General features: G+C 33.2%; 1 protein-coding gene across 1 annotated transcript; it reads right to left on the reverse strand.

Moving 5' to 3' along the window:
* Positions 1 to 510: 510 nt before the first annotated feature.
* LOC145108188 (putative methyltransferase PMT2) lies at positions 511 to 7,999 on the reverse strand. The gene is made up of 7 exons (XM_079045203.1): positions 7,703 to 7,999; positions 6,532 to 7,180; positions 5,005 to 5,215; positions 4,064 to 4,352; positions 2,250 to 2,639; positions 1,093 to 1,170; positions 511 to 994 (listed from the first exon to the last, which is right to left on the reverse strand). Exons 2-7 carry the CDS (start codon positions 7,171 to 7,173, stop codon positions 763 to 765), a joined length of 1,842 nt encoding a protein of 613 aa, XP_078901329.1. The 5' UTR covers positions 7,174 to 7,180; positions 7,703 to 7,999; the 3' UTR covers positions 511 to 762.
* Between the last annotated feature and the right edge of the window lie 5,097 nt (positions 8,000 to 13,096).

Raw genomic sequence — 13,096 nt, forward strand, 5'->3', positions numbered from 1 at the left:
GTTTTGCTAGGTCTAAATGAGAGTGGCATATGGACATCTAATGCCGCATCAAACTATGGGCGGCACCTATGTTGACATAAAAGAGTCCAGATCATCTATTTGGAATAACTTGCTAATAGGAAAAAAAAAAAAACAAAAAACAAAAAAAAACAAAACGCTACCATTCCCTTTATTAAAGGGTCATTTCATTATTTATATACTTACAAAACACAATTTAGTTTATGGACCATTTTAAAAGCAAAAGCAAAAGTTTATTGGATTTTAATAATCGACTTCGTGAGCAGACACCCTAAACAGTAATACATTTAAAGATTTTAGGATATTATAACAAGACACCCTAAACAGTAATAAATTTAAAGATTATAGGATATTATAACAATTGGCATAAGATATTTCAACTTTAACCCAACACATTCAAATAAACAGATCGATTGAGTTTATCCATTAATTAAACTAGTCCAAAAATATCAACCTTGGATCAATTTTTACCAGTTCTATTTGCAATCATGATTTAAATAAAAAATCAAACCAAACAAAACCATTAACACTTTCATGGCCAACATTAATAAAATGTTAAATCAAAACTACAAATTGAACAAAAAATTAAAATACACAAGGCCACTCTTAATTTTACACTAAAAGCTCACCTCTAAATCTCAAACTAAAATTCAACATCTTGTTACATCTAATCAAAGATCAAAACAACCCAACTTAATCAATCTTTCATCATCATCACCATCACTATCATCATCATCATCATCATCATCTCCAAGAAGTCAAATTTTGACCAGCAACCCAATATTGTTTGACTACAAACAATATCTTTTCAGGAACAAGAGGCCCATCTTCATGATCCACCATTTTTGCATCCCATCTCATTCCAGAAACAATTCTTTTCACCTTCATCACTTCTCTTTCATTGTCACGTATTATAACAGTTCCTTCTGGCCTTAAAATTCTATCCATTTCCAAAAGAATGTCTTCATAACTACACCTGTAAAGTATATAATGAGTGTTATTATATTAGAACAATGTTTGTTGTGTACAATTAAAAAAAATAAATGAAATTAAATTAAGTGCATATAAACTTACTTGTCTTTGTACAAGGTGAAAAGACCATTTGCATGGATAAGGTCGTATGTTCTTGGGTATGTTGAGAAGGCTTCACACCTAAAAAAAATACAAGAGAAATAGGAGTTTATTTATTTATGTTTAGTTTATTTATTTTATTTTATATTATAGTTTTTGCAAGAATGAATGAGTTATAAAATGCTGTGAAAACTACCTTTAAGAATACAAAATATCAACTTTAGTTCCTCACAACTCTTTTTTATGTTCAAGTCTCTTTAACATTTTCAGTTTCATTTTTGCAAAAATTTACTTTCTCAAAATATTTTTCTAAAGTAGATAGCATGTGAATTTTTATTTTTATTTCAGTTATTATTGTTATTATTAGGGAACATTACAATAAAAAAAAATTATCTTTTAGGTGGTTTGGCAATTAAACACTAATACTTTATTATTTCCAATCACACCATAAAAGTTGACCTTATTTATCTAAAAACAAAGGGTAAAACGGTCATTTTTGTAGCCAAAAAAAGAAACTGGACTTTATGTATAGAAATTACCAGTCATGATATATTTTGTTCAAAATATAATGATATTTTACCAAAATATAACAGTTTTTTCGATAATTTGACCTTATTAATTAAAAAAACCAAAGGGTAAAACGGTCATTTTGCAGTCTAAAAAAGAGACTGGACTTTAGGTACATAAATTACCAGTCATGATATATTTTGGTCAAAACATAATGCTTTTTTACCAAAATATAATGGTTTTCTCCATAATTTAACCTTATTATTTTAAAATAAAATAAAAAATAAAAACAAAGGGTAAAATGGTCATTTTGTAGTCTGAATAAGACTTTAGAAATTACCAGTCATGATATATTTTGTTCAAAATATAATAACTTTTTACCAAAATATAACTTTTCCGATAATTTGACCTTATTACTTAAAAAACCCAAAGGGCAAAACGGTCATTTTGTACTCTAAAATAGAGACTGGACTTTAGGTACAGAAATTACCAGTCATGATATATTTTGGTCAAAACATAATCATCTTTTACCAAAATATAACAGTTTTTTCCGATAATTTGACCTTATCATTTAAAAAAAAACCAAAGGGCAAAACGGTCATTTTGCAGTCTAATATAAAAAACGAGACACGACTTTATGTTACATAAATTACCAGTCATGATAGATTCCAATCAATCCACGTTCAAAAACCACACCAAGAGTATCCCTTTTAGCAATAGTTGGCATCACATTCATCACCCAAGACTTTGGAGACTCAAGAGCAGCTGCAAAGCTTCCAAACCCTGCATTCATATCCATGATATTACGATATCGCCCTGAGTCAATAATCTTATTTACTCTCTTGTAAGCATTAAGATGTTTTTGCCACAATTTCTTGTCTTGTTGGAATGACTGAATGGAGACTCCATCAATGGAGCCACTACTGATTCTTGGAGGAATGTCATTAAGTCGTTCTGGAAACGGTTTTAATTCTCCACCAGAAATTTCATCTGTGTTGTTTGTTTCCATGTAAGGAGTCACACAAGCTTCCATTTCCTTGTACCTAAATGAAAATGTTTGGTTATTGAAACTTTTCCCGAAAATTTGGGACTTTTCTGTAGATTTCCCAAAAGGTTAGTATTCCAACAACCCATAGGCTATGTTTGGCAGACTAGCTGGCTAGCTGAGAAGCTGGTTGGTAGCTGTTAGTTGAAAAGTTGGCTGATAAAAAATTTTGTTAGCTGATAGCTGAAAAGCTAGTTGGTAAAAAAAGGACGTTTGGTAAAAAGTAGGTGAAAGATATAAAATGACATAAAAGAGCATTTAAAAATTTTGTTTTTTTTATAATTAATTAAGGGGTATATTTGGAAAAATTTTAAAAAGGTCTTGAAAAGCTAGTTTAAGTAGCTATTTAAAAAGCTAGTAAACATGACAACTTAAAAAAACTCAAAAAAATAAGCTAAGGTTATCAGCTAGCTGTGCCACGCCAAACACAACCAAAATGACTTAAAAGCATGTTTTTTTTTTTATAAATAATTAAGGGTAAATTTGGAAAAATTTTAAAAAGCTCGTGAAAAGTTAGTCTAAGTAAGCTAACTTATCCTTATGATGGCCCACCACAAGCTTTTTCTTTTCGTTTTATTTCTAGGGTTAATCTAATAAAAGACCTTATATTTTGTGTTCTTTCCAGATTAAACCTCAACTTTATTTATTTTTAATGAAAAAGACCTTGCACTTTTTCATTTTTTCCTATCCGTCCCTTTTAGTCACTTTTCTCTAAAAAACATTGTAAATGTGAAGGTTTTTTCATGAAAATCTACAAAAGTTGAGGATTTATTTGGAAACATTTGTTTTTTTTCGAAAAAAAAAAAAAGACAAAGTTGACGGTTTTTCGGAAAAAATGAAAAAATATAATGTCTTTTTCATGAAAAAAAAAATAAAAAACAAGTTTTAATCCGGAAAAAAAAAACACAAAATATAAGGTCTTTTATCAAATTAACCCTTTTTTTCCTTCTTCTAACAATCCCTAAACTAGCTGACACCCACCACAGCACAACATTATGTGAGATGTAAATCAGGTACACAATGGCCTGCTAATCCACATTAGAACTGCAACTACTTCAACTCAAACAACCATCATCTCCATGTGTGTGTGTGTGTGTTTGGATGTTAAAACTTAAAGCTTAAAATTTAAAAATTTTAAATTGGGAAATCTACAGAAAAGTCTAACTTTTGGGAAAAGTTTCAAAAAAATCCTAAAAAAAAAATTTTGAACAGAAAAGTCTCATTATTTTGAGAAAATCATATAATCTGTCATTTGCTGTTCAAATATAAAAAACGCCCTTTTCGTTAACTTGGGCAAAATGTTAAATAATCGGGACTTTTCTGTTCAAAAAAAGCTTTTAGGAGTTTACTGAAACTTTTCCCAAAAGTTTGGGACTTTTCTGTAGATTTCCCTTTTAATTTTAGTATGAAGTTATGTAGTACCAAACATCATCGGGATTTGTGGATTGACACAAAGTAACACGAGAGTCTCGTTCTTGACAATATCCTTGATTTACTCTTTTCCTCCAAATTGCAGTTTCACCTTTCTCATATTTCTTCTCCCAACAAAGAAGTTTAGCCATTTCCTCAATATTCCTTTGTTCTTTTTCCAATTCTTCTTTTGGTCTTTGCCATGACTTGAAATTAACTTTCCAATTAATTGGAGGCCCAGAAAGAACCCAATACCCACCGGGTCTCAAAACCCGGTCAACTTCCATCATATACTTCCCATCTAACACAATTATGATTTAAGCAAAATTATTTAAAATAAAAATCATTATATATTATTGGGTGATTATGTGGTTTAACCAAAACTTATAATTACATAAAAGTTTAAGATGTTTTTCCAGTTTAACCATTTTGATTTGATATAACTCAAAATGGTTCATTTGGTAAATTAGTGGTGGAACTTGAAATAACAAAATTAAAAGTGAAACCTGATACGATATAACAGGTCAAAGTTGTTGATTTGGAAAAATGTGTGAAATTTGAAACTTTTATGGAGTTATTGAAAATATTTAATAATTTTCCCCCATTATTTAGGGTTTTATTCAGAAAAGTCCGATTATTTTGGGAAATTTTTTGATAAAGTCCTAAATCTTTTTTTAAAAAACAGAAAAGTCCCGATTATTTAATTTTATACGATAATTTGTCAGTTCCTGTTGGGTATTATGCAGAAAAGGCGTCATTATTTTGGGAAAATTTTTGATAAAGTCCTAAATCTTTTTTTTAACAGAAAAGTCCCGATTATTTAACATTTTGCCTAAAGTAACAAACTTATTTTAACAAGAAATGACAGATTATGTGATTTTCCCAAAATAATGGGGACTTTTCTGCATAAAACCCCATTATTTAAAATAAAGATTTAGACTTAATGAAATTACCATTTCCACCCCATGGAATCAAGCACCTAGAACAATGAGCCATGTCAAAAGACCTTGAAGGGTATGGAAGCTTTATAGTTCCAAGAACACCAATAATTGCAGGGACACCTCTTTCAAGGGCAAATTGGACTTGTGCTTCATGTGAATCTCTTGGAGCAAAAGACATGGCTATAACATTTCTTTTGAATAAGTATGCACCCCAACTTGCAACCTATATGCAAAATATTTTATAAAAACTACAAGTATTATTTACAAATTACAACCATAGAGAATTAAAGAGCAAATTGCAGAAAATATTTTATCTTTTTAGTTTTGGCCATAATAGAAGCATAACTTATTGACTTATAGTAGTGGTAAAAGGAGTTTCTATTTATGGGGGTAAATAATAAAAAGAGTAAATTACACGAATGGTCCCTATGGTTTAGGGTAATTTGCACATTTGGTCCCTAACTTGTTTTTTTAACTCGGAAGGTCCCTACAGTTTGTTTTTGTTGCGCGTTAGGTCCCTGCCTTACCTAAAAAGACTATTTTGCCCTTGATTTTTTAATTTATTTAAATAAGATAGGGTAGGTAAGGTAAGGTAATGTGAGGTGGAAGTGTGGCTGGGGGTGTGTTTATTTAAATGAATTAAAAAATCAAGGGGAAAATAGTCTTTTTAGGTAAGGCAGGGACCAAGCGCGCAAAAAAAACAAACAGTAGGGACCTTCCGAGTTAAAAAATAAGTTAGGGACCAAACGTGCAAATTACCCAAACCATAGGGACCATTCGTGTAATTTACTCAAATAAAAATGCTAGTATGGATAGATAAAAACATGTAAGTACATTGCAATTATGGTTGGTAAAAGGGTTAATCTCATAAAAGACCTTACATTTTGTGTTTTTTCTGGATTAAACCTCAAATTTATTTTTTGTCTGAAAAAGACCTTGTATTTTTTCATTTTTTCCGAAAAAGCCCTCAACTTTGTATTTTTTTTCGAAAAAAACCATCAACCTTCTAAATGTTTCCGAATAAATCCTCAACTTTTTTAGCTTTTCCCGAAAAACCCTCACACTTACAATTTATTTCGGGGTTTTATGCAGAAAAGTATCATTATTTTGGGAAAATTTTTGATAAAGTCGTATTTTTTTTTAAACAGAAAAGTCTTAATTATTTAATTTTACACGATAATCTGTCATATCCTGTTAAAATAAAAATAAGGACTTTTTTCGTTAATTTGGGCAAAATATTAAATTATCGGGACTTTTTTGTTCAAAAAAAAATTAGGACTTTATCAAAAAATTCACCAAAATAATAGGACTTCTCTGCATAAAACCCTTTATTTCAGAAAAAAAAAAAAAAAAAAAAAAAAGACTAAAAGGGCCACATCAGAAAAATTGAAAAAATGCAAGGTCTTTATCAGGAAAAAAACACAAAATATAAGGTCTTTTACTCTTTTACAAGATTAACCCTTGGTGAAAAGAGTAAAGTACATTGCTATTTCATGTAATTGTCCCTAGAAAACAATAAGGATTATTAAATATACTTACACCACAACCAGTATCCAATGCAGTTCTAACCATTCCATTTCCAATTGGAATCACAGATGCCAATTGATCAATATAAGCATCTGCTCCATGAGGAAACTGAGTCCCTCCACCTGGGAATCTAAACACATCGCCTTCATATTGAATCCAATTCTGAATCGCCTTTTCAACTGTCAAGCTCTTGTAAGGTGCATTAGCAAAAGGGACAAAATCCCTGCTTTTAGGCCATGGGAATGGAGTCACATACCCTTTAGGAGCTGGAATCAGACAATGAAGCTTTTCATTTTCAGGGGGACAATGTCTTTCCCTGTAGTTCATGAAGTCTCTAGGGAAAGTCATGGCACGCATTTGATCATGGCAAGGTGTGTAGTCAATGAATCTATCAGCACATGGTTGGAAAACCTTGGTTTGTTGTAGATCATGGAGGTTTTTGATTCCATCTCCATGATGTGTTTCTATGTTTAGATTTGAAAGGACACTGCAATCTGCTGTTTTTGTTACTTCTTGTGCTATGCTGTCTCCTTTACCAAATCCGCTCTTTTGCCATGCTCCAAGTAGATAGAAGAAGCAACAGAGACCCACGACTATGAATATTGAAAAGGATTTTCGTGTTCTATTGTCTCCTGGATTCCCTTTGGTTGCCATTAATGACCTGAAACATTGATTCGAGAAATCAAAATGCCATTGATACATGTCAAATCGACTGAAAAAGAGGCGACTTTGCAGGACTAGACGTTTAATCAAACACTTTGTAAGCATGTTTTCATTACTGTTATGATGTAATAGACATCTCATTGTGTTATACTTAGCATTTTAGAAGAGAATTTGTAGGTGGATAGAGAGACAAAGGTGTAGAAAGGCGAGATCTTTGTGTTCAGAACAGCGAAGAAGCTGATCAAGTTCTGTGATTGAAAGCATTCTAGCGCTACTACACAAATAAACGATCCCGTAAACCTCGGAAAATATTCCATCATCCATGATTATCTTAAGGATCTGGAACGAAGTAAACAGACCAGTCAACCACACACGGAATGGAGTGTAAAGCAGATAAAAACATTCGAACCGATTGAAGTATTCACTCGATTAAGAATAAAACAAAGTTGAACCCAATTAGGTATGACGTATATGGAAATAGATTGACGGGAAAAGCGGATCGAAGTGAGAAGAATCTTACGGATCGTGAAGACGATAGTGGAGATCTTGAGGACTTGATTGGATCAAAACATGGACTGAGGGAGTGTAGATTCGTGTGACATATGATTAGCGATTATGGTGATGTCGGTGGGGTATGCAGAGGGGATATGAGATTGGTGTTCAATAAATGAAGAGGAATTTGGGTTTTTGATGAAGATTATGATTACGAAGGTGATGATGGCCTGGGTGACCCTTTTGTTGGATTCTTTAACCCCGGTTGTTATTGGCCATGGATAGCCTTTTTCTCTCTCCAATTCGGATTCAATATCATCCTTAATTTGATACTGATCATGTTCATTTTATAGCGAATATCATTCGTTAAATCAAGTGCTGAAATAATAGTTTTGGTCATTAAGATTTCTTTATACATGTTTCTAAGTTTCTTTATTGATTTTTAAGAGTAAATCTCACATTGTGTTTGTTTTGTGCTATTACTAGAGTCACTAAGGTTGTGTTTTACACGCCACAACTAGCTGATAAGCTAACTTATTTTTCAAGATTTTTTATTTTTTCTGGTAAGCCAAAAATGGCTTATAAGCTAGCTTTTTGAAAAGCTACTTAGACTAGCTTTTTAGGAGCTTTTTTAAAATTTTCCAAATACACCCTTAATTAATTATAGAAACACATACTCTTACATGTCATTTTATGTAATTTTATATATTTCAACTAGCTTTTCAGCTAGTTTTACCAAAAGTTATTTTTTATCAGCTAGTTTTTCAGCTTGTACCACCCCTTAGTTATTCTCTTAGAATGCAACTGAGTTTATTTCTGGTGGGGTCGGTGTTGCGTTGTTTCCACGGTTGGGTCTTTGAGGCATCTTTCTGTCAAAGAACAGAAAGATGTTGAGTACACATCGCATTCCCAGTTTAGAATGTCACAGACTCGGCGAATCGATTTGTGCATCTAAGTGATTCCATGTATTAACATAAAACAAGGAAATAAAACGCATAGCAGATAACAACATCACGATAAACATAGAGCATTTTCATTAATAATAATCGTTTTTAATACATGAAAATTTGCCAAAAAGGCATACAGTACATGGGGGAACATATGATCCGACAGCATGACGACCCTATGAGTAGTGTAATCACTTAAACATATGGTCGATAGTACATAGAGTAAAACATAAAAAGAAAATCATAACAATAGTACATGAACGGGTACTAGCTAAAATGAGATGGGTCTGACAACGATATCATATGCCGAAATGCCGTGCGACAAGATCAGCCATCTCGGCCATCCCCCTGACTACCTCGTCTCTCTCGTGCTCGGCCTGAACAGCTCGGGCCTCTGTCGCTAAAAGTTGTTGCCGAAGAGTGGCAACCTCCTCCTCTAGGGAGTGAGTCTTATCTACGGGATCTCGTGGCGTTGTGGAGTGATCTTGTACTGTCTCGGAAGTGGGAGGTTCACTAGGTACTTCATTCGTATCCCCACCCTCCTCTGTGACCTCATCGGATTCCTCAAACTCATAGTCCGTCTCCACGTATTTTTCGGGCCCGACACCGGGGGCTGCCTCCACCACGGGGTCTTCCTTAATTACTCTGTGGGCCACTAGGTTCTGGTAGAAAAGAACGCCCTGATGTGCTCCATCCATGGCGATTGTGCGAGAAACTGGGAGTGAGAAATGTGTAAAGGGAGTGTGTATATAAAATTTCAAAATACTCCTATAGTATTTTAATTTCTTGTGTTTGAATTCCTGAGAAGTTTTGGATACGAGGTATGTTTCTAGGTTAATTTCCGCCATGATTACCCCCAAACACATGTTGGTCATATTTTGAATAAATATAGTTGATCAGGCTATATTTATCTCCAATATGACTACATAACTGCCCGGGTTTAATCACAGTGTTCCATTTCCTCTAGAGACTTTTAGTGTTATTGTTTTAATGTATACCTAGGTATGCATTTTATTCAGAGTGTTTTAGTCTCATTGTATTTATAGTTGCATATCAAGTATGATTAGATATGTCAGTTCACTATAAACAATGCTCTGATACCAATCTGTCACACTCCCGAACCAGACGGCGGAAACGTCCGGGGGCTTGCGCGTGACTTCATCTTGTAATATCATCTCAATGTAAATAATTAAAACAAGACAACACCATCATCATACATATCAAATACAACCAGCATTGTTTACATCAAGTACAATATCATAAATTACATGTTCAAAATATTCAATGTATGATGATAACAAAATATAACAAATTCCACCATTTCCTGCTGACATTTCTTGTTAACGATTCCTTGAGAATACAAGTTATTTTGAAAAACGTCAACATATATAATGTTGGTGAGTTTATAAGCATATTTGAATGAAAAGTTTTGAATTGTTTGTAAACACCAAAAATCCGATATTTTCTGAAAATGGTTTGAACGTGATGTATCAAAATCAAGTATTAATACATGTGTGTTCTCTGTATGTGAAATGTATAAAAATGTAATCCAGATAAAAACATTGAATTTTCTGTAGTACGTAAAAGATATTGTTTAACGGGTATTACCCCAGAAAATCCGATATTTTATGTTTATAAAAGTGTTGTGGTCTCAACCCTAAGACCGAATTACAGTATATGTATGTTTCCGTATCCACAAGATTTTATAGGTATTCTATAAAATTATGTTGGAGAGGATTTCTAAGTGAGCCGTTTTAACCATGCTTGATTTTTGACGAGTTCGCCTGTCGTGACATTTTTAGGCGCCGGTTCGATTTACGGTAAGGTTTGTCACCCTAGACTGGCCTAGTCTAGCTGTAGCGAACAACTCAGGTGTGGAAAGTCACCCCGTATAGATCTATAGACAAACTTTCGCTCTCCCTCCATGAGACTCTGGTTATAACTACAGGCTACGATCATACACTTTAGAGGTGTCAACTGACAAGTCTCACTAGATCATTTATTGTTTTCACACGAGTATTGAATTACGCTATGTATAATGTTTTCGTATATATAGTTAAGATTTGCAAAGCCCAGAAAATAGGTATATGAATGTATAAGGCCCAACAGACATATAAGGGAGCAGCTATGGCCCACTAAGCATGTAATGTATAGATTAGGCCCATTAAGCATGTTAATGGGTCACAAAGGCCCAAATTAACATGTGGTAATCATATTAGGCCCAACAACATGTAAACGGGCCACAAAGGCCCAAATGGACATGTAATGGATATATTAGGCTCAATATCATGAAATTTACTTTTATGGCCCTAAATATATATTAAATATTATTTTTGGCCCATTTTTATAGAAATTGATATTTTTGGCCCAAATATATATAAAATATTATTTTCGGCCATTTTTATAAAAATTGACATTTTTAGTCCAAATATATATAAAATATTATTTTCGGCCCATTTTTACCAAGATTTACATTTTCAGCCCATTTTTGATAAAAATGGCATTTTCGGTCCAAGTTTTGGAAAAATTTGCATTTTTAGCCCAAATCCAAATAATGTGGCATTTTCAACCCATAAAACCGTAAGTTTTACATTTTAGCCTCAAACTTGTGTAAAATAACAATTTAATCCATGAAAATCGGAATTTTTACAACTTTGGCCCACTAAAACCGAAAAGCCCATTTTTAAGGCCCATTATGCAAAAATTTACGTTTTTGGCCCCTTTATTCACCAAAATATCGTAAAAACCCATTTCTTTTATAAAAATGAATCCTTTAGTCCTTGTAAAACCGTAAATGCCAAGAAAGTATCATCTTTTGGTTATTTGTCAAAAATGGCCATTTTTCAAGATTTTTGTTTAGTTTCTTATGAATCTTCACATGTTTAGCACATTTATCCTTATAGTAAGTTGTATGAAGTGTTGTAGTTTCCAAATATTGTCTAGATCTATGAAGTTCTTTACACCATCACAACATACACTTAGAAAACACACATAAACATGCACAAATACATAGATCTAACACATAGCAACTTGTATTCTCCCCCAAAAACAAAGTAAAACCGAAAAACAAGGGGTATGAACTCACTTTGCTTTGATGTTTTCGGTTCTTGGTGGTAAAATGAGTAGCTCTCGGCCCTAGGAAGCTTCTTGAGAAGGATTTTCGAACTCCATGAAGCAAAGATGTATAAATCATGAAATTTTATGGTTTAAGAAGAGATTTTTGAAGAAATCAAGAAGCTAAACCATAGATCCAAGTGAGAACTTACCAAAGATGATGATTTTGGTGAAAACCTTCTTGGAAATACCCACAAATCTCGAAAAATTGGGAGGAATGAGGAGAAGTTCTTGAGAGTGTTTGAGGGTGTTTGGAAGAAAAAATAGAGGTAGTGTGATGGGGGTTTCGGCCGAGGGTAATAAGGAGAGGGGGAAGAGAAAACTTGAAGTGATGTTTGCATGGATACCCACCATGCAAACATGAGGTGTCAAAGCCAAATAAATCCTTCATTTCTTCTTTTTTTTATATGCATAATGTGGGTTGGGCCGAGATTTGGGCTAGGAAGAAAGAAATTGAGGAGATTTGAGCCTTTACTTGAATTGTTTGAATTCATGAAGCCCAAAAATAAATTTTCGGCCCATTGGGCCCTTATTAAGGTTCACGGCCCAATAAATCCCTATAAAAAGGGTTTACGGCCCATTAATGCAAATGAGACCATTTATGGCCCAACAAGACCTATTAGAGATAAAAATGGATTATTTTAGGCCCACATGGTCCAAAATGCTAAAGTTATATGAATGTGGTCCAGTTAGAGCCCAATTAAGGTTCCTAGGCCCAAGATAGTCAAGTTGAAGGTTTATTAGTCCATTAGGCCCAATAAGAGAATCCTAGTTCATATTAAACTGGCACCGGGATTTCTAGGGTTTCCAACCCTTAATTGAATATATAAGATGTATTTGAATGAGCATATAGTATGATATTCATTTAGAGTACAAGTTATTACACTTGTTGAATGTTTACATGAGAATAAAATTTTCTAGCTAAAATGCTAGTTGTGACAACATAACTATTGTCGTTATCACGAATTCCCACTAATTAAATCGTCTATAAGGGTACTATAGACTTTTTCTATGATTTTCATTTTTTCATAATGTGTTTTTGATAATCGTATTCTTAAAGAATGAGAATGAGTGAAAAATGATGCGTGAAAACAAGAATGAATAGGAATTATTGAGAATGCATAATAATGACGATAGTTATGTAAAGTTGAACGTATTCACATTACCAAACAACTCATTCTCTTAGGGGTCGTTTGATTTGCCTTCTAACGGAGTCCGAAGTTAGGACACGGTCCTCAATCTGAAGTCCGCTTGTTTGTTTTCCTTTCTACACCTTTGGACTCAGTCCAAATCAAGGATCCAGTCCCCATTTTTGTGTTGATTCGATCCAAGGAAAAATACCCGCTGACTGAGTCTATTGT

The sequence above is a fragment of the Lactuca virosa genome, chromosome 4 (assembly GCF_052849685.1).
Source record: "Lactuca virosa cultivar CGN04683 chromosome 4, Lactuca_virosa_CGN04683_v6, whole genome shotgun sequence".
Classification (NCBI taxonomy): Eukaryota; Viridiplantae; Streptophyta; class Magnoliopsida; order Asterales; family Asteraceae; genus Lactuca; species Lactuca virosa.

Excerpts from the sequence above, each read along its gene's own strand:
- LOC145108188 (XM_079045203.1), bottom strand. The coding sequence starts at position 7,173 with ATGGCAACCAAAGGGAATCCAGGAGACAATAGAACACGAAAATCCTTT. Across the intron at positions 4,353-5,004 it reads GATTCCATGGGGTGGAAATG|ATGGGAAGTATATGATGGAA; the intron begins GTAATTTCATTA and ends TAATTGTGTTAG. Across the intron at positions 2,640-4,063 it reads ACAAATCCCGATGATGTTTG|GTACAAGGAAATGGAAGCTT; the intron begins GTACTACATAAC and ends ATTTTCATTTAG.